The 22,265-nt window shown below is 46.5% G+C and overlaps 2 protein-coding genes across 2 annotated transcripts in view; one reads left to right on the top strand and one right to left on the bottom strand.

Moving 5' to 3' along the window:
* Positions 1-18,721, bottom strand: part of LOC137094779 (zinc finger protein 208-like) — a 208,478-nt gene extending 189,757 nt beyond the window's left edge. Inside the window, exons 1-2 of the mRNA XM_067465594.1 lie at positions 18,603-18,721; positions 9,012-9,479 (exon numbers count right to left, since the gene is read on the bottom strand). Coding sequence (XP_067321695.1) covers positions 9,012-9,479; positions 18,603-18,623 — 489 coding nt within the window. The 5' untranslated portion in view covers positions 18,624-18,721. The remainder of the gene's footprint in view (positions 1-9,011; positions 9,480-18,602) is intronic.
* LOC132765774 (zinc finger protein 850-like) overlaps positions 1-22,265 on the top strand; it is a 1,095,673-nt gene that overhangs the window by 537,141 nt on the left and 536,267 nt on the right. The window lies entirely within an intron of this gene.

Below are 22,265 nucleotides of genomic sequence, written 5' to 3'. Positions count from 1 at the left end.
ATTTCTTTTAGTATGGCAGTGATGACGTTCCGGTTTACCTTTTCAAATGCCTTTTTGGCATCCAGGAACATTACAGCAATTTCTTTCTGGATGTTTTTTTCATAATAATCAATAACGTTTAGCACTGTTCTTATATTATCCTTCAATTGTCGTTTAGTAAGTATCTCTAAGTATTTCATTTTGTTTATTTTGATTGTCTTGTATTTTTTTAACTTTTAATTGAAGTTTCATAATTTCTCTCATCACGTCCTTAATCTGAGAGGGAACCCCTTCTTCTTGCTCCTACTCCCCTTTTCTCCATATTCTTCTTCTTCTCTAGCTTCTCTTTCTGATATTGTGACTTCTAGTTTGCTGTCTTTCGCTTACTTCGTTTGGTTTTGTTCCCTCTTATATCTCAGAATTTCTCTTCCTCTTCCCTCCCCTATGTATTACTATTGTTGTTATATGCATATTTGCCCCCTTTTTCCCTTATATAATTGTATAATTCCTTTATAGTAGAATATTATATTTTCTCTTTCTTCCCCTCTCCTCCCCCCACTTCCCCTCCTCCTTTTTTTCCTTCTTAGAATACGTCCAATTTCTTTTCAAATTATTTGTAGTGCTTCTTACAATACTCCTTTATAGCAGTGGTTCTCAACCTTCCTAATGCCGCGACCACTTCATGCAGTTCCCCATATGTTGTGCTGATCCCCAACCATAAAATTATTTTTGTTGCTACTTCATAACTGTAATTCTGATACTGTTACGAATCATAATGTAAATATCTGATAGGAGGACTATGGGGGGTGGTGGTATTGATTTTGTCATTTGGGAGTTGTAGTTTCTGGGATTTCTAGTTCACTTACAATCAAAGAACATTCTGAACTCCACCAATGATGGAACCGCACACAGAACTCCCATGACCAAGAGAAAATACTGGGTTTGGTGGGCATTGACCTTGAGTTCGGGCGTTCTAGTTCACCTACATCCAGAGAGCACTGTGGACTCAAACAATGATGGATCTGGAGCAAACTTGGCACGAATACTCAATATGCTCAAATGTGAACAAAGGTGGAGTTTGGGGAAAATAGAGCTTGGTATTTGGGAGTTGTAGTTGCTGGGATTTATAGTTCACCTACTATCAGAGCATTCTGAACCTCACCAATGATAGAATTGGGCCAAACTTTTCACACAGAACCCCAGGACCAACAGAAAATAGTTTTTTCTGATGGTCTTTGATGATCCCTCTGACACCCTCTCGTGACCCCCCCCCCCCCGGGGTCCCGACCTGCTTTGTAGTTTAAGTTATCCCAGTTGTCCCAATATAGAAATCTATTCTGTTCTCCAAAGTAAAAATGGCCTTAATGGTCTTTATTGTTTTGGAGGTTGGGAAAAAAGAGGGGGACGAAAAAGGAAAGGAGAAAAGGGAAAAGAAAAAAGAAGAAAAAGGAAAGTCTGGGAAGGAACATGAGTGACAGTCTCTGTTTTCCCAGTTCTTTTATTTTTTACCTTTAAAGTTATTCTTTTGGTATATCCTGCTTTCCCTGGGTCTTATTGGCCTCTCTCACCTTTCTCTTAACTCTCTTCTCAGCTTCTCTTTCCTCTCGTCTCCCCCCCCCCCCCCCCGGGCTGAATCTTCCTCTCCTTTCATTTCCTCCTCCTCTTCCTCGTCCCTGAGAAGGCAGCCCGCCCTTTCCGATCTCCTTACTGTGATGGTCGTGGCTTCTGGCAAGGGAATTTCCTGTGTTGTGGATTGTTTATTTATTTGTTTGTTGCCGTTGCAGGCGAGGGGCATTCCTCGCGCCTCCCCACTCCGGGTCTCTCGTCCTCACCCGCTTCTCTTGGGTCAGGGTAGTCTAAGGGTGGCATGGTGGAAGGTGGATAACGTGGTGGTGGGGAGGTGGGAGACCTGGAACCAGGAGCAAACGCTGTTTCGGCAGTGGGAGGCAGGGCTGAAATTGGTTTATGGGGGGATGTATCTGAGGAGTTTTTTTCATTTCAGTGTCTTCTCTTTTCAGTTTCCCAGGTATTCCCTTATATTCTTGGGTTTTTATCTCACATTCTCGCAGCGTTCTTCTCTCTTCTTCTGTTCCTTTTCTCTTCCCCTTCTCTCTCCCCCTTCCTTTCCTTTTCTTTTCGCCACCCTCGTCCTCCTCTCCGCCTTTGTCCTCTTCCTTGCTCCGGCTCCAATTTTCTTGTATCTAATCTCCTGTTTCTGATTCCTTTTGATTTCTTGTTATCCTTGCTATTTTCTGCTGGACTTTCTTTTACTTTATAAGTTGTTTTTCGCTCTTAAATCTCTCTCTCTCTCTGTAACTTGTATTTCTTGTATTTTTCAGTCTGTATACATGTATTATTTCTTATGTTCTCCAAAGGAACTTTGTAGCTTTCATACCCATTCTGGGTTTCCTTTCTTCTTCTATTTCTGTTCTTAATCTCTTTCTTTGTGTTTAAAATAGCGGCCAGCGTCCTAGCCCTGGCTTTCACTGGGTAATCTTGCTGAGCCCTGCACAACTCTCCCTCTAGGGCCAAACGCTCTCGTATCTTACCAGTTTGAACAGTCAAGTCGATAGCGCCCACCCGCTTCTAGCTGCCAGGTTGGAGAGAGTTGGGGAAGAAATCCCTGCTCAATCAAGGGCCTCCGGCAGGACGATTTTCTCAATGAGCTTCAACAGTCCGTGGCATCCGCCATCGTTGTCTGAACTGTAAGCAAAGCTTTCCTCACACCCCTCCCAATGGTATGGCTTTTCTCCTGTATGGAGTCCTTTGTGCCTCTGCAATTCTGAACTGTAAGCAAAACATTTCCCACACTCCTGGCATTGGTATGGCTTCTCTCCTGTGTGGAGTCTTTTGTGGCTCACAAATTGTGAACTGAAAGTAAAACATTTCCCACACTTCTGGCATTGGTATGGTTTCTCTCCTGTGTGGAGTCTTTTGTGGCTCACCAATTGTGAACTGTAAGCAAAACATTCCCCACACTCCTGGCATCGGTATGTCTTCTCTCCCGTGTGGAGTCTTTTGTGTCTTTCCAAGTTTGAAGTGCGAGCAAAATATTTCCCACACTCCTGGCATTGATACGGCTTCTCTCTTGTGTGGAGTCTTTTGTGTATCACCAATTGTGAACTGGAAGCAAAAGATTTCCCACACTCCTGGCATTGGTATTGCTTCTCTCCTGTGTGGAGTCTTTTGTGCTTTACCAAGTTTTCATTGCGGGCAAAATATTTCCCACACTCCCGGCATAGGTATGGCTTCTCTCCTGTGTGGAGGTTTTTGTGCCTCACCAGGGCTGCACTCTGGGTAAAAGATTTCTCACACTCCTGGCTTAGGAAATCCTCACTTCCTTCAAATGCTTCTTCTTGGTTCAGATCTGGCTGAATACATTTTGCTGATACTTTCCATTTACAATGGCTTTCCCCAGAACTGAGTGTCTTGTGAAGTATAAGTGCCGCATTTTGGGTAAAACACTGCCCACATACATTGCATTTGTAAGGCCTTTCTCTGGCAGAACACTCATCTTCTCTGTGGGTTTGCTGGTGTCTACGAAGGCCCCCATTGTTTCCCAAATGCTTCTTTTGTTTGGTGTTACAGTTACCTCCTGTGAAGAAGGACAAAGACAATCATTCCTCTGTGTGAGTGATAAGAACACTAGGGAAATGGTATAAGAAAGAGATTGTCCTTAAAACAACATAGATATGGAGGAAAAGAAGATATAAATGCTGCCCTCCCCCCACCCCTTGGTCAGTAAAGATGGACACTGACTGCCTGGAGCCTCTAAAGGAGAGGTGAATAACATATGCTCCAGAGGCTAACTCTTCCTCAGCCCAACCTGTTTTTTTTAAATTCTGTCTCCTTCTTTCTGGGGGAAATGGATGACTTTTCCCTTCACATTCAAATGCTTGCCTTTCTCTCTAGCTAAAACTTTACCTTGCTACCACCCATTTCACAATCACCCCCTCCTTTTGATTTCTCTCCCCAACCTCCAGTTCTCTCTTCCCAAGTTCACTAAAGGTTGGATTTTTCTGCTCCAAAGTAGAAGGGCCCATATCTAATTTCAGAATGCTACAGTTTTACATGACAAAGATGGAAAAATACAAGGAACAAAAAAAGGAACGTCTGCAGAATTTGACCAGATATAGTGACCTCCACGTAACACCACCCTGGAGAGAGTGGATATTGCCTCCTAACCATCCCGGTTTGTGAGGAGTGAGAAGACTGTGCACCAGAGGGAAGAGCTGTTGGTAATCCAAATGCCGCAATCACAGAGACTTCTTGGAAATACCATTCTGAGGACTCTCCCTTTGTTCAGCCAATTGCTTGGTTCCAATACCTGTCTAATTCTGCCTGGCTTTGACCGGGGAGCGGCAACTTCTCCACCTATGAGAATTTAGGGAAGTGGCAGGGGATATATGAAGTATTTCCTAAGCTTTAGGGTGGAATAAATATACAGTGTTTCAAAATGATGGACTCAGTTTGGAATAGCTACATTTCTGCAATTGTGAGTCTACCATGAATGACACTCTCACCACTTGAAAGAGAGGGGCATAGAGTTCGATTACTGCTATATGCCTCTCCCAGTGCACAAAAAACCCCGAGCCCAAAACATTCACAAGTAAAGAACATAGAACGCATTGTGTTGCAGGTCACAAATTTGCGAATGACTGAGGCAGGGGCTGTTTGTGTGCTGGGAGAGGCAGCGTAGAAAGAGAGCTTAGCTTCAGACATGCAGACGCTAGCCAGCCTGGCTGGGAGGAAAAACAAGGTTGAATACCACACCGATAATAAGATGTATAGCCATGCCTGTGTATCTGAATCCAGGGAAGAGTGTTCTTTTTAGGATCTTGTGGGTTTTTTCGGGCTATAGAGCCATGTTCTAGAGGCATTTCTCCTGACGTTTCGCCTGCATCTATGGCAAGCATCCTCAGAGGTTGTGAGGTCTGTTGGAATTAGGAAAATGGGTTTATATATCTGTGGAATGGCTGGGGTGGGGCAAAGAGCTCTTCTCTGCTGGAGCTAGGTGTGAATGTTTCAGCTGATCACCTTCATTAGCATTTGAAGGCTTGCCTGAGCCTGGGAAAATCTGTTGCTGGGAGGTGTTAATCTGTGCCTGGTTGTTTCCTCTCTGTTGTTTTGCTGTTGTATTTGAGTTTTTTAATACTGGTAGCCAGATTTTGTTCATTTTCATGGTCTCTTCCTTTCTGTTGAAATTGTCCACATGCTTGTGGATTTCAATGGCTTCTCTGTGTAGTCTGACATGGTGGTTGTTGGTGTGGTCCAGCATTTCTGTGTTCTCAAATAATATGCTGTGTCCAGGCTGGTTCATCAGGTGCTCTGCTATGGCTGACTTCTCTGGTTGAAGTAGTCTGCAGTGCCTTTCATGTTCCTTGATGCGTGTCTGGGCAATGCTGCGTTTGGTGGTCCCTATGTAGACTTGTCCACAGCTGCATGGTACACGGTAGACTCCTGCAGAGGTGAGAGGATCCCTCTTGTCCTTTGCTGAACGTAGCATTTGTTAGATTTTCTTGGTGGGTTTGTAGATTGTTTGTATGTTGTGTTTCCTCATCAGCTTCCCTATGCGGTCAGTGGTTCCCTTGATGTATGGTAGGAACACTTTTCCTCTGAGTGGATCTTCATCTTTACTCTCGTGGCTTGTTCTTGGTCTTGCAGCTCTTCTGATGTCTGAGTGGAGTATCCATTGGCCTGGAGAGCCCAGCTGAGGTGGTTCAGTTCATCTTGGAGGAGATGGGGTTCGCAGATTCTTTTTGCACGGTCTGCCAAGGCTTTGATGGTGCTTCTTTTTTGACTTGGGTGATGGTTGGAGTTTTTATGTAGATATCTATCTGTGTGGGTTTTCTGTAGACGGTGTGACCCAATTGTTGATCTGGTTTGCGGATGACTAGGACATCTAGAAAAGGCAGTCTTCCTTCATTTTCTTTTTCCATGGTGAACTGGATGTTTGGGTGGATGCTGTTAAGATGGTCCAGGAACCTGTTGAGTTCTTCTTCTCCATGGCTCCAAATGGTGAAGGTGTCATCCATATATCTGAACCATATCGTGGGCTTTTGGTTGCTGTCTCCAGGGCTTGTTTTTCAAAGTGTTCCATGTAGAAGTTAGCTATGACAGGGCTGAGAGGGCTCCCCATAGCTACTCCATCTTTCTGTTCGTAGAATTCATTGTCCCACTGAAAGTAACTGGTGGTGAGGCAATGGTGAAACAGAGCCGTGATGTCTTCTGGGAACCTCTGGTTGATGAGTGCCATGGTGTCTGCTACCGGGACCATGGTAAATAGAGATACCACATCAAAGCTGATCAGTTTGTCGTTGGTATTTAGCTTGAGATTGCTGATTTTTTCTATGAAGTGGGCTGAGTCCTTGATGTAGTGTGTAGTGAGCCCAATATGGCTTTGTAACTGTGCAGCAAGAAATTTTGCTAGGTCGTATGTGGGGGATCCAATGGCACTCACGATGGGTCTGAGTGGGATGGAGTCCTTATGGATTTTTGGGAGTCCATAAAGCCAGGAGAAATGCCTCTAGAACATGGCTCTATAGCCCGAAAAAACCCACAAGAACCTAGTGATTCCAGCCATGAAAGCCTTCGACAATACAGTGTTCTTTTTGATTATCCATTCTCTGGCCACTCTCTCCAGCCAATCTGCTTCCTCCCCCTCATTGCCTCTCTCTCTCAGAAAGAGAGAGGGAGGGAGAGAGAATAGTGTGTCTGATCTGGGGTGATTGCTGCGAGGGAATGTGGAACGCTTAGACTTGGTGGCAACATCACTGTGACTCAGACACCAAATAAATGTTACACATTGTCATCTATTTCTAACATAAGCCCTGCCTTGAGGACCCTCAGCGATTGAGATGATTTCAGAAATTATTTCCACCAGAGAGCTGCTGATTGGGATCCTTCATTTTGAAATAGAACTCCCCATCCGTGAGGGAATCTTACCAAGAGAGTCCACCATCCAATGAATCTCCTCCATGATCTGCACGTGCAAGGCTTTCTGACCAGGATTGAGGAGAGCCCACTCCTCCAAAGTGAAATGGACAGCCACGTCCTCAAAGGCGACTGGGCCCTGGTGGGAAAAGAAAACATTTCCTTCTCACGTAAGGGAACTCAAGAAAAATAATTACAGGAATGTCTTTGAAATGATTTACGTTTTGGTTGGTTCAATCTTTTCTGTTTCAAAAGATGACGTAGCCTGGAACCAATGACCCCCAGGCAGCTCCCTTCCTCCTCTCCCAGGAATCCTTCTGCTTACCCGATTCACGTCCACTCCGTCACAAAGGGGAAGAAACGACTGTGGATTCAGCAACAACATCATTCCAGCCCCTGAGAGAGAGAGAGAGAGAGAGAGCAAGGGGTGGAAAGCTGAACACATAAACATTTTTCAGAGGCGACAATTACAGTCCTAAAAAGAAACCTATGAGGAAATGACTGTATGAACACAGGAGCATTCTCCAGCCCAGAAATATGTAAAGTTGTGGAGTTTAGGCCACTTTATCTCAAGCAGTGCTTGGACTGAACCTAGCACTGGACTTAGTATTTCAAATGTCTAAAGTTAATATTTGTTGTCAGTTTGTCTTCCAGCTCAGTTTCAGGGCTCATTTTATCTTCAGGTCCCACCTGGGAACATACCGTACGGCTGATATTTCAGGCCCACTCAACAAAACGAATATGTAGAAGTATAACAATAAAGAAAATTGCAAGTCACGCTGTAATTACACCTTTTGCAACCGAATGCTACCTATATACTCCTCTCGAGGCCAAATTGTCTTGAATGTGCATGGTCTCAATCTCAAATGTATTATGGGTGTTCTAATCTAAAATCATCCCAAAGGGCAATGTTCACTGGCATAAAACCCCAAAACTCCCATAAGGGTTCCTTCTTACCCTCCAAGGCTGCAGCCCCATCTGCTTCCTGGTTGAGCTCCTTCTGCTGGAGGTTCTGGGTGGTCTCTGATGGAGGTTTCTGTGATGCAGGGACATCAGGATGGGCTTCAGTACAGTTATTTTGGGCCTGGAAATGCACAAGAGTATACCAGAAATAGTATGGAGAAAGATTAGAAAAGAGGTTTTTTCCCCAAGTGTAAAAAAAACTGCATTCAAAGCTTGGCCATATTTCCCTTGCCATCATTAGAGTAGAGTAGAGCAGCAACTGAGCTCACAGTGGATATGGAGGTGAGAGCAGGAGGGGCAGAGCAGGGGGGGGGGGGAAAGAGGCCGAGGGAGCAGAGTCCGGCTTCTCCCTCACATCACTCCCATCTTGGAAGGAAGGCAGGATGTACGTTTAATCTATCCATCAGTCCCAAGGTGAGTGAAGCCAAGAGGAAATGCTCTCTTCCTGCTTCCTATCCTCTGCCCAACTCAGGAGGAAGCCTTCCGCCAGAGCCACCACCTGGGAAGAGGTCTCTGCCCCACACTCTCGGACCCAGCTCCCCATCTCTGGGGCCAATAAATTGGAGTAGAGGAGCAACCGAGCTTATGGTGGAGATGAAGGTGAGAGCAGGAGGGGCACTCGCTCACCAGTAAAATTAGGTCACCTGCTTCCCTCCTGTCCTTCAGGAAAAAGTTGAAAACATGGCAATGGGACCGGGCATTTGGATAGTAGGTTGATAAATGATGACAATGCTATGGTAAATGGACAATGGACAGGCTTCGGACCAAGTTGTTGATTGCAGAACTCAGATTTAGATTGGCCAACTAATTCAATTTGCACTATTTTAAATCGTTTTAATTTATATTAATGTTTTATCTATTTTGTAATTGTTTTATTTGTGTGTATACGTGAGGCATTGAATTGTTGCCAAATGTAATCTGCCCTGAGTACCCCTCCAGGGATAGAGAAGAGCAGGGTACAAATATTTGGAATGAATAAATAAATAAATAAGAGGCAGAGCAGGTGGGAAAAGAGGCCAAGGGAGCAGAGTCCGGCTTCTCCCTCACATCGGTCCCATCTTGGAAGAAAGGCAAGATGTATGTTCAATCTATCCATCAGTGGCAAGGTGAGTGAAGCCAAGAGGCAACGCTCTCACCTGTCCTTCCTGCTTCTTGTCCTCTTCCCGACTCAGGAGGAAGCCTTCCGCCAGGGCCACCGCCTGGGAAGAAGTCTCTGCCCCACACTCTCGGACCCAGCTCCCCATCTCTGGGGGCAGGATGCTCAGGAACTGCTCCAGGATCACCAGGTCCAGCATCTCCGCCTTGGTGTGTTGCTCTGGCTTCAGCCACTGGCGGCAGAGAGAGTGGAGGCGGCTGCAAAGCTCTCTGGGTCCCTCGCCCTCTCGGAAGGAGGAATGCCTGAAGCGCTGGCACTGTGTGTGCACATCCAGGAATGTCTGCGTAGTTCCTTCAGGTCCAGGTGAGTTGGGTCTCTCCATGTTGGAGCCATTGTTGGATGGAGAAGCAAACAGTATCCAAGATGCGTTTCCTCCCATTTCTCTCAAGGGAAAGAAATCCCTCCACAGGCTGTACTCCAAAATGCTCAACAAACAATCACGTTTCTTCTGTGAAAGAAAGGCAGAATTAGACAACAGGTTTCAGGAGGCTTTTTCTTGGGGAGTGAACTCACAAGCCCATTATTGACTTCAGAGCCAGGTCATGTTGTTTGTTGTGTATACTTTGGTTTTATTTTGTTGTACTTCAGGCTTGGCCCCATGTCAGCCGCTCCGAGTCCCCAGATTATTATTATTATTATTATTATTATTATTAATGGTGGGCCCTCCTTCCTTCCACTTGGGCCTCTTCTTCTCCAGCCTCCAGGCCCACCCGGCCTCCCACTGAGCTCCCCTTCAGTCCCAACCCAGGCTGGATCCCCCCAAGATTCCTTCAGCTGAGCCTCCCTCATCCAGGGCCTCTCTTGTACTATTCATAAACTCAGTGTTCAAGAGACTTTAAATAATTGATCTCTCAGCAATCTTCAGAGAGAATAGAAATGGTTGCAAACCTTGTTCTCTCCAATTGGAGAATGTGGGGACCCCCAACCAACCCCAGGTGAGGCCAGGCCTGGGACCCCTTTGTCCCTCCCTCCAGGTGTGTTGGGCTTCAGCCCCTTTTTGGCCCTTTGGAGAAGGAATGGGAAGAAGACTCACCAAAAGGAGGAGAAGGAGATGAGAGATAGGCTAAGAGGAGGAGGCCAACTTGGGAGGGAATGAGGCCTGGGCCTACTTTGACCCTCCCTCCAGGTGTGTTGGGCTTCAGCCCCTCTTTGGCCCCTTGGAGAAGGAATGGGAAGAAGATTCACCGGAAGGAGATGAGGAAGAAGGAAGGGCGAGAGGCCAAGAGAACCAACTCCCCTCTGCTAGCCGGATCAGGAAGTGTGAAGGGGATGGAGTCTGGTTCCTAGAGGGGCAGGAAAGGAGGGTCTGGGATGGGGGGAGGCCCACTTCCTTCCTGCCTCTCTAGGAACCAGACTCCTTCCCCTTAACCCTTCCTTGCCCAGAGTTACACTGGAAGGAGGAGAGAAGAGCATCTCTCCAAAGCCCTGGAACCAAAGGACTGAAGATGAAGGCAGAGATACAGTCATGGAGGAAACACTCCATATTCATAGGATAATTAATTAGATATCTTCTCTCCCTGCCAAACCCTTGCTCTCCAACCCCACTGGACATTAAAGTTAATCAATCCATCCAGGGAGCAGAAGCAGAGCCTCAATCTACAACAGAGAAAGAAGGTCTCAGTCCAGGGTCAAGTGTGTGTCTGTCAACTGTAAAATAAGATGTATGAAACTGATTGGTCAAACAATGCACGCTGAGATGGCTGAGCCTGGGACTCTTGGATACTGTTACATTTTGTTCAGGCTTGAGCTATGCAGATGCAGAGAGAGAAGAAGAGCCATGTATAACTATGTGAGAGGAAACCACAGGGAGGAGGGAGCAAGCTTGTTTTCTGCTGCCCTGGAGACTAGGACGCAATGGAACAATGGCTTCAAACTACAAGAGAGGAGATTCCATCTGAACACCAAATTAGGAGGAATAGCCAATACTCCAGAGGACAGGAGCAGGATTCAAAACGATCTTGACAGATTAGAGAGATGATGGGCCAAAACTTACAAAATGAAGTTCAACAGTGACAAATGCAAGATACTCCACTTTGGCAGGAAAAACGAAATGCAAAGATACAGAATGGGGGACAATGCCTGGCTCGAGAGCAGTACGTGTGAAAAAGATCTTGGAGTCCTCGTGGACAACAAGTTAAACATGAACCCATGATCCCCAGCCACATCTTCTTCTATATAAATAAAAATGTAATGTTCCTCTCACTTCTGCAGGAGTCTACCGTGTGCCATGCAGCTGTGGACAAGTCTACAGAGGGACCACCAAACGCAGCAGCAGCATTGCCCAGGCACAAATCAAGGAACAGGAAAGGCACGGCAGACTCATTCAACCAGAGAAGTCAGCCATAGCAGAGCACCTGATGAACCAGCCTGGACACAGCATATGATTTGAGAACACAGAAATGCTGGACCACTCTCACAACCACCATGTCAGACTACACAGAGAAGCCATTGACATCCACAAGCATGTGGACAGTTTCAACAGAAAGGAGGAAACGATGAAAATGAACAAAATCTGGCTACCAGTATTAAAAGTCTCAAAAATTACAACAGCAAAACAACACTCCTTCCCACCTGCTACTAAGGAGGCTGTCGAGGTCCTGAACCGGTGCTTGGCCGCTGTGACGGTCTGGATGAGGGCGAACAAATTGAAATTGAATCCAGACAAGACAGAGGTACTCCTGGTCAGTCGCAAGGCCGAACAGGGCATAGGGTTACAGCCTGTGTTGGATGGGGTCGCACTCCCCCTGAAGACGCAGGTTCGCAGTTTGGGTGTGATCCTGGACTCATCGCTGAGCCTGGAACCCCAGGTTTCGGTGGTGACCAGGGGAGCATTCACACAGTTAAAACTCGTGCGCCAGCTGCGCCTGTACCTTGGGAAGTCTGACTTGGCCACGGTAGTCCACGCTCTGGTTACATCCCGTTTAGACTACTGCAACGCTCTCTACGTGGGGTTGCCTTTGAAGACGGCCCGGAAGCTCCAATTAGTCCAACGTTCGGCAGCCATGATACTAACAGGAGCGGAGCGCAGGGAGTATACAACTCCTCTGCTGCACCAGCTCCACTGGCTGCCGATTTGCTACCGGGCTCAATTCAAAGTGCTGGCGTTGGCCTTTAAAGCCCTAAATGGTTCTGGCCCAACCTACCTATCCGAACGTATCTCGGCCTATCAGCCCACCAGGACCCTAAGATCTTCGGGGGAGGCCCTGCTCCCTATCCCGCCTGCTTCACAGGTGCGGCTGGCGGGGACGAGAGACAGGGCCTTTTCTGTGGTGGCCCCTCGGCTATGGAACGCCCTTCCCATGGAGGTAAGATCAGCCCCCTCGCTGATGGTGTTCCGAAGAAGATTAAAAACCTGGATGTTCGAACAGGCATTTGGTTAATCGGTGCAATGAATGTGATGATTACAGCAATGATAATATGGACGACGAAACTGGATCACGATTTTAGTCATGAGATGCATTGGGTTGTTATGGTTGTGTCAATATTGTGTATTATGCTTTTATGGTGTTAAATTGTATATTGTTGACTGTTGTACCTTTGTTGTAAACCGCGTTGAGTCGCCTGTTAGGCTGAGAAACTGCGGTATACAAGTAAAGTAAATAAATAAATAAATAAACAGAGAGTAAACAATCAGGCACATCAAATCACCTCTCAACAAAACATTCCCCCAGGCACTTCCAAGCCATTAAATGCTAATCAAGGTGGTCAGTTGAAACATTCACACCTAGCTCCAGAAGATAAGAGTCCTTTGTCTCACCCTGGTCCTTCCACAGATATATAAACCCTTTTTCCCAGTTCCAACAGACCTCACTACCTCTGAGGATGCTTGCCATAGATGCAGGCGAAACGTCAGGAGAAAATGCCTCTAGAACATGGCCATATATCAATTCATATTAGACTTAGGTTGACCCTGAGTGAGGGCCAGGTAAATGACCTTGGAGGGCCGCATCCGGGCCCCGGGCCTTAGTTTGAGGACCCCTGGTCTATGCAGAGAGCTTAGGGAAAGTGTGACCTTGGGTTCTCCTGGACATTTCAGGAGCCCTCCTTCTGGGACGCCTAGCAGGAATGGGGCTAAGGGGCACTGTCCTGCAGTGGCTCTGGTCCTTCTTGGAGGATCGTTCTCAGAAGGTGTTGTTGTTGGACACTTGCTTGGCCTCGCAGCCATTGTCCTGTGGGGTCCCACAGGGATCAGTACTATCTCCCATGTTGTTTAATATCTACATGGAGCCATTCATACCTTCTGCTAGTCAGGGACACCAGGTTTACAGGAGATAAAATAGATACAGCTTTTTTTTTTTTTACATTATGCGACATGACCTTGGAGGTGTCTATGGGCAATGCTGGCTCTTCGGCTTAGAAACAGAGATGAGCACCAACCCCCAGAGTCGGACACAGCTGGACTTAATCTCAGGGGAAAGCCTTTATCTTTGCCTTAATCATTGTTCATACTTTCTCCAAGTCAGGGACTCCAGGTTTACAGGAGATAAAAATAGATACAGCTTTTTCTTAGACATTATGCAAAAGTTTAAAATATAACTAAAATAATATAAAATACAGACAATTGGACGGAAGAACAGCAAATATAGAAAACACAAAGCATGGAAGGTCTTTTTTCTTGTCCCATCACCCCTCAAAGACCTGAGGAAACAAAAGGATCGTCACCTGCCAACAAAAAGACAGCAAATTGTAGTTGCCCATTTTTAGCCCAGAAGAGGGATGTTGTCTGTCCGTCCGTCCATTCCTTTCTCATTGAAATGCAATCTATTATATACTGTAGTTTCACATATTGTCAGCAGATAGATTCCCACCTTTTATGAGCAAAGCTTGATGTTGTATTGTCTAAGTCAAACATGTAGCTGATGAACAAGCACTTCCATAAATTTTTGTCTGTCGTTGGTAGTGTTTATTCCTTTTTTAAAAAAAACAAAAAAACAAACAAAAACAAAACACCTCCCTTATTTGTTTCCAATGTGAATTTAAAAACAAGGAAGTTTTCAATCTGATGTTGTGTCTGCTGCCATTATTTATTTAATAGGACACAGTTTGCTCACAAAGTAGAATCCTTGATCACACAGCAACTGCGATAAAACAAAAAGTCTTTGTTCAACATTCATAAAAGAGGTGCATTGCTTCATTGGTGCATGCATGGCATTGGTGCATGCATGTTATTGCCCCATGCGTGCACACCTCCCTTTCTCCTTCTTGTGACGCACGTGTGGTAACTTTTCCAAGGCTTTTATACTACGTGGGGGTGAGATAGGAAATACATATCAAAGGAGCAGCAGAGTTGGTAATTGCCTGGAAATGCACTCGGTGTGTGGCAAGAAGTGAGGGTCCTGGCAGAAAGGCAGGGAATTAAAGAAGGGCTTTGTTCAGCCCCACGCCTTGCCGCCAGGACCCTCACCCGAGTATAAGCCGAGGGGAGCTTTGTCACTCTAAAAAAAGGGCTGAAAATTGAACTTATACTCGAGTATTTACAGTACGTCTTTTTAAAAATAAGTGGCATGACAATCGTACTTAACCCTCTGAAGGATTATCACAGGGAGCTTGCTTTCTGCTGCTCCAAGAACAGGACTCCAATTTAGGGATTTAAATGACAAGAAAGGGGACTCTACCAAATCTTAGGCAGAACTTCTCAAAAGGTTCTGTTTGAAATCAGATATTTACACACAAAACCTGACCAGGGGAAAGACACACCAGTCCCATGGTGATACCGGTGTGTCAAGAAGCAAAGTAATTCTCCAAAACAGCCCCAAGTCAAACCTAGTCAAACAAAAAAACTGAACAAGAGTTAAAAACCACAAAGAAAGTTGTCTAAGAGATCAGTCCAAAGTCAAGCCAATCCCTACTGAAAGCCAAGGGAATCACACGTGTCCATCAGGAAATGTTGAATGTTTGCTCTACTGCAACAGAATGTCCAGAAACTGCCATTTCCCTGTTGCAACACATTTTATTAGTTTTTTCCTAGCTCTTTGGATGATTTCTCTCCTGTACGTTCTCTCTGATGGTTCAGAAAGTATGAACACCAATGAAACATTTCCCACATGCCTGGCATTTGTTTCTTTTTTAACCTGTGTGAATTCTGTGCTTCCTAAGGGATGAGGTGTGTGTAAAACATTTCCCACAATCCATGCAATTGTGTGGCTTTTCTCCTGTGTGGAGACTTTTGTCCTTCAGAAAGGCTGAGCTGTAACCAAAACATTTCCCACAATCCATGCATCTGTGTGGCTTTTCTCCTGTGTGGAGTCTTTTGTGCCTCACCAAGTTTGAACTCTCAGCAAAACATTTTCCACACTCCTGGCATTGGTATAGCTTCTTTCCTGTGTGAAGTCTTTTGCGCTTCACAAAGGCTGAGCTGTAACCAAACCATTTCCCACAATCTGGGCATATGTATGGTTTTTTCTCCTGTATGAGTTCTCTGGTTGCTTACAAGGGGTGAATTCTGAGTGAAATATTGTCCACAATCCTGGCATTTGTAGTTTCTTTCCTCTATGGATGCTCTGGTTTTTCAGAAGTTATGACTTCCAAGGGAAACACTTCCAACACTCTTGGCATGATTATCTCCTGTGTGAATTCTTTTGTGCTTCGTCAAATCTGAACTCCAAGCAAAACATTTCCCACACACCTGGCAATGGTATGGTTTCTCTGCAGTGTGGAGTCTTTTGTGACTCACCAAGTTGGAACTCTGAGCAAAACATTTCCCACACTCCTGGCATTCGTATGGCTTCTCTCCTGTGTGGTGTCTTTTGTGGCTCACCAATTGTGAACTGGAAGCAAAACATTTCCCACACTCCTGGCATTCGTATGGCTTCTCTCCTGTGTGGAGTCTTTTGTGACCTACCAAGGATGAACTCTGAGAAAAACATTTCCCACACTCCTGGCATTGGTATGGCTTCTCCCCTGTGTGGAGTCTTTTGTGGTTCACCAAAGCTGAACTGGAAGCAAAACATTTCCCACACTCCTGGCATTGGTATGGCTTCTCCCCTGTGTGGAGTCTTTTGTGACTCACCAAGGCTGAACTGAAAGCAAAACATTTCTCACACTCCTGGCATTGGTATGGCTTCTCACCTGTGTGAAGCCTTTTGTGCTTCACCAAGTCAGAACTGCTAGCAAAATATTTCCCACACTCCTGGCATTCGTATGGTTTTTCTCCTGTGTGGTGTCTTTTGTGGCTCACCAATTGTGAACTGGAAGCAAAACATTTCCCACACTCCTGGCATTCGTATGGCTTCTCTCCTGTGTGGAGTCTTTTGTGACTCACCAAGGATGAACTCTGAGCAAAACATTTCCCACACTCCTGGCATTGGTATGGCTTCTCCCCTGTGTGGAGTCTTTTGTGGTTCACCAAAGCTGAACTGGAAGCAAAACATTTCCCACACTCCTGGCATTGGTATGACTTCTCCCCTGTGTGGAGTCTTTTGTGGTTCAGCAAAGATGAACTGGAAGCAAAACATTTCCCACACACCTGGCATTCGTATGGCTTCTCTTCTGTGTGGAGTATTTTATGGCTCACCAAGACTGAACTGTACGCAAAACATTTCCCACACTCCTGGCATTGGTATGGTTTTTCTCCTGTGTGGTGTCTTTTGTGGCTCACCAATTGTGAACTGGAAGCAAAACATTTCCCACACTCCTGGCATTGGTATGGCTTCTCTCCTGTGTGGAGTCTTCTGTGGCTCAACAAGTTTGAACTGCGAGCAAAACATTTCCCACATTCCTTGCATTGGTATGGCTTCTCTCCTGTGTGGAGCCTTTTGTGGCTTAACAAGTGTGAATTGCGAGCAAAAGAATGCCCACACTCTTGGCATTGGTATGGCTTCTCTCCTGTGTGGAGTGTTTTGTGGCTCAACAAGTTTGAACTGCGAGCAAAACATTTCCCACACTCTTGGCATTGGTATGGCTTCTCTCCTGTGTGGAAGCTTTTGTGGTTCACCAAGCCTGAACTGTAAGCAAAACATTCCCCACATTCCTGACATTTGAATGAGTTCTCTCCTGTGTGAACTCTTTTGTGGCTCACCAAGTCTGAACTCTGGATAAAAGATTTCCTACAGTCCTGGATTGCGAAATCCTCCGTTCTTGCAAAGATTTCTTCTTGGCTCAGATCTGGCAGTTTGTAATCAGCAATAGATTTTGCTGATACTTTCCATTTACAATGGCTTTTCCCAGCACTGAGTGTCTTGTGAAGCACAAGTCCCATATTGTGGGTAAAACACTGCCCACATACATCGCATTTGTAGGGCCTTTCTCTGACAGAACCTCCATCTTCTCTGAGGGATTCCTGGTGTCTAGGAATGCTGTGTCCCAAATGCTTCCTGTATTTGGTGTTTGGGTTGCCTGCTGTGAAGAAGAAGGACAGAAACAATCAGTCTTCAGTGTGAGTGATATGGACTCTGGATATATTATAAGAAGGAGATTGAAATTATCCTCAAAACAACATAGATATGGAAGAAAAGAAGATATGACTGCTGTCCTCTCCCCACCCCTTGTTCGGTAAAGATGGACACTGTTTGACTGCCTGGAGCCTCTAAGGGAAAGGTGAACAATGGATGCTCCAGAGGCTACATGTTCCTCACCCCAACCTGTTTTTTTGTATTCTGTCTCCTTCTTTCTGGGGGAATGGATGACTTTTCCCTTCACATTCAAATACTTGCCTTTTTGTCTAGCTAAAACTTTACCTTGCTCCCACCCATTTCAGAATTGCTCCCTCCTTTTTATTTCTCTCCCCCAACCTCCCGTTCTCTCTCCCTGTGTTCACTAACGGTTGGATTTTTCTGCTCCAACGTAGAAGGTCCCATATCCAATTGTCTTGTATGTCTAAAAATGGCCTTTAATGTTTGCCGTGTATGTGTGCATTGTGATCTGCCCTGAGTCTTCTTTGGGGTGAGAAAGGCGGAATATTAATACTGCAAATAAATAAATAAATACCATAAATGACACTCTTACCACTTGAATGAGAGAGACATAGAGTTGGATTACTGCTATATGCCTCTCCCAGTGCACAAAAAACCCTGAGCCCCAATCATTCACAAGAAGAGAACATACACCGCATTATGTTGCAGGTCACCATCTTGCAATTGACTTAGGCTAGGGGTTGTTTGTGTGCTGGGAGAGAGCGTCTAAAGAGAGCTTGGCTTCAGATATGCAGACACTAGCCTGCCTGGCTGGGAGGAAAAACAAGGTTGAATAACTCACTGATAAGAGGATGCATAGCCACGTCTGCATATCTGAATCCAGGGGAAGTTTGCTCTTTTCATGATCCATTCTCTGGCCACTTCCTCCAGCAACCCGCTCCCTCCCCCTCGTTGCCTTTCTCTCTCACACACACACACGGGGGGAGGGGGGTGAGTGAGACTGGATGGCCATCTGTTGGGGGTGCTTTGAACGGAACTGTCCGGCTTCTTAACAGGAGGTTGGGCTGGATGGCCCACGAGGTCTCTTCCAACTCTAGGATTCTATATATTTCTAACTTAAGCCCTGCCTTGAAGACCCTCAGTGATTGAGATGATTTCAGAAATTACTTCCACCAGAGACCTGATTGGGATCCTCATCCCCATCCGTGAGGGAGCCTTACCAAGAGAGTCCACCATCCCATGAATCTCCTCCATGATCTGCCCGTGCAAGGCTTTCTGACCAGGATTCAGGAGAGCCCACTCTTCCAAAGAGAAATGGACAGCCACGTCCTCAAAGGCGATTGGGCCCTGGGGGGGGGGGGGGGGGGAGGAAAATAAGGGAAATCAAGACAAATAAGTACAAGAATCTTTTGAAATGATTTACATTTATGTTGGTTCAATCTTTTCTGTTTCAAAAGATGTTTAATTATTAAGCCTGGAAGAAATGACCCCCAGGCAGCTCCCTTCCTCCTCTCCCAGGAATCCTTCTGCTTACCTGAGTCACTTCCACTCCATCACAAAGCGGAAGATGCGAATCTCCATTCGGCAACAACCTCATTCCAGCCCCTGGGAGAGAGAAAGAGAGCAAAGGGTGGAAAGTGATCACATAAACAGAGGAGAGAATTACAGTCCTGAAAAGAAACCTCTGAGGAAATGACCCTATGAACACAAGAGCATTCTCCAGCCCAGGAATTGTAAAGTTTTGGAGTTTAGGACTTCTTCATCTCATGCGGTGCTGTGAATAGGTTGGACTGAAACAAGTCCTGGGCTTCGTAGTTCAATGGACTAAAGTTATTCTTGGTTGTCTGTTTTTCTTCCAGCTCAGTTTCAAGGCTCATCTTGGCTTCGAGTCCCATCTGGGAACATACCGTACGGCTGAATTTTCAGTCCCCAACCAACAGTATGCAAATGTAGAAGTATAACGATAAAGAAAACTCCAAATCACATTGAAAGTACACCTTTTGCAACCAAATGCTTTACTCATCTCAAGGCCAAATGATCCTACATGTATGCCTTTTCTAGTTCAAACAGGTTGTGCGTTTGTTACAATCCCCTGAAGGGGAAGTTACATTGGCATAAAACAGCAAAACACCCCAAAGAGTTCCTTCTTACCCTCCAAGGCTGCAGCCCCGTCTCCTTCCTGCTTGACCTCCTTCTGCTGGAGGCTCTGGGTAGTGTCTAGTGCAGGTTTCTCAGCTTCAGAGACATCAGGGAGGACTTCAACACAGTTATTTTGGGCCTGGAAGAGCACAGAGTATTCCAGAAGTAGTATGGAGAATATTCAAAAAAATCACAGACGTATGTGCAGAAACTGCATTGACTTTTGAAAAAGAATAACTCAGAGTTTGAAGCAAATGCCATATTCCCCTTCCAGCATTTTCAGTGTGATATGTGGGGTCAAGAAATTCGGGTATGGCAGCAACTGAGCTCACAGTGGATATGGAGGTGAGAGCAGGAGGGGCAGAGCAGGTGGGAAAGGGGGCAGAGGGAGCTGAGTCCGACTTCTCCCTCACATTGGTCCCATCTCAGAAGAAAGGCAGGATGTACATTTCATCTCTCCATCAGTCCCAAGGTGAGTGAAGCCAAGAGGCAATGCTCTCACCTGCTCTTCCTGCTTCTCGTCCTCTGCCTGACTCAGGAGGAAGCCTTCCGCCAGGGCCACCGCCTGGGAAGAGGTCTCTGCCCCACACTCTCGGACCCAGCTCCCCATCTCTGGGGGCAGGATGCTCAGGAACTGCTCCAGGATCACCAGGTCCAGCATCTCCGCCTTGGTGTGTTGCTCTGGCTTCAGCCACTGGCGGCAGAGAGAGTGGAGGCGGCTGCAAACCTCTCTGGGTCCCTCGCCCTCTCGGAAGGAGGAATGCCTGAAGTGCTGGCGCTGTGTGTCTGAGCTAGAAAGGTCCACACGCAGGAAATTATGTGTTGGTTTTCCCCAGGATGCTCCACTGCTCCCCAGTCCTGCTTCAGGTCCAGGTGAGTTGGGTCTCTCCATGGTGGAACCACTCTTTGATGAAGAAGCCAAGTGGGTCCAAGATGCTCTTCTCTCAAGGGAAAGAAATCCCTGAACAGGCTCCACTCCAGAATTGCCAGCCAACATTCACATTTCTTCTGTGAAAGAAAGGCAGAATTAGATAACAGGCTTCGGGAGGCTTTTTCTTGGAGAGTGAAAACAAGCCCTTCATTAATTCCAGAGCCAGGCAATGCTGGGCCCACCTTCCACTTGGGCCTCTGCTTCTCCAGCCTCCAGTCTGGCCTCCCATTGAGCTCCCATTCAGTCCCAGGGGAGGGGAAAGCCTTGGGCAGGGCCCTCTCTGCCGGCCTCTCTCTCCCTCCTCCCAAGGATCCCCGGTTGCTGTCTTGTGCTGCCCCCCCAATCCCCTTTGCATCAGGCCCCCTTCTCTCCATGGCGCCCCTGGCTCAATCCCACCCTCCATCTCCTTCCAGGGAGGAGAGTGTAGAAAGTGGTTGTTTTCCTTCTCGGTCAGGGTGTGTCTCCACGTGTGTCAGGAGGCACCGGGGAGTGAAACAGGCCGGGACCAGCTTCAGAAGGTGAGTGGGTTGGCCAGAAAACCACTGGCCTCTCTCTGCTTGCCTGCCCGTCTCTCCTCCCAAGGATCCCCCAGTTGGAGAATCTGATAACCCCCAATCCCATGTTAGGACGGGCCTGGCCAAAACCGTAGCCAGAAAACATTTCGGGGATTAGGTTCTTGTGGGTTTTTTCGGGCTATAGAGCCATGTTCTAGAGGCATTTCTCCTGACGTTTCGCCTGCATCTATGGCAAGCATCCTCAGAGGTAGAGGTCCGCACCTCTACCTCTGAGGATGCTTGCCATAGATGCAGGCGAAACGTCAGGAGAAATGCCTCTAGAACATGGCTCTATAGCCCGAAAAAACCCACAAGAACCTAGTGATTCCAGCCATGAAAGCCTTCGATAATACATTTCGGGGATTGTTTAAAATTTCGGGGGGGGGGGGGGTGTTAAACCTGCCTCCTAGCTCACGCTGAAGCAAAGAGCACAGCAGGGGGCAGAGCAGCTTTCAATAGCCTGCAGCTCCGCCCCTGTCAACCACCTCCACCAAGTCTGGCCTCCTTAATGAGAGCATTCAATACCCCCCTCTCCACTTGGTTGCTTCGCTACATCGGCTATTGCTGCAAGTAATCACAGTGTGAATACATTGTCAGTATTTGCTTGAGATAGTGCTTGCAGTTCTGGAGGGACTCTTAGTTTTTTGCGTCTCATAGACTTAGCCTGGGGATTGGGTTAACCAGTTACAATTCATGAGTACACCAGGCCTGGGCCAACTTCAGCCCTCCCTCCAGGTATTTTGTTCTTCACTCTTCCCCCCATTTGGCTCTTTCAAGAAGGTCTGGGAAGAAGACTCACCAGAAGGAGGAAGAGAAGGAGAAAAGAGAGAGGCTAAGAGGAGGAGGAGGAGGAGCAGGGAGAGGCCAAAGGAGGAAATTCCCATCTCCCCACCGGGCAAGGAAGGGTTAAGGAGAGGGAGTTTAGTTCCTAGCGAGACAGGAAAGGTGGGTCCCACTTCCTTCCTGCCTCTCTGGGAACCACACTCCCTGCCCTTAACCCTTCCTTGCCCAGCATTCCATTCTAAGGAGTGGGAAAGAGCATCTCTCCATAGCCCTGGAACCAAAGGACTCAAGATGAAGGCAGAGATAGAGTCATGGAAGAAACACTCCATATTCATAGGATAGTTAGTTAGATGTATTATCACCCTGCCAAACCCTTGCTCCCCAACCCCATCGAACTTTAAAGGTGCCTTCCTCTTGGCACATTTTTCCTTTTTGCCCTCCACTCATGCCTCTTCGAATTCTGCAGCACTGCTGGT

Source organism: Anolis sagrei, chromosome 2, assembly GCF_037176765.1.
Source record: "Anolis sagrei isolate rAnoSag1 chromosome 2, rAnoSag1.mat, whole genome shotgun sequence".
Lineage (NCBI taxonomy): Eukaryota > Metazoa > Chordata > Lepidosauria > Squamata > Dactyloidae > Anolis > Anolis sagrei.
Note: the sequence above shows the minus strand (reverse complement) of the source record. Positions and strands in the feature narration are given on the sequence as shown.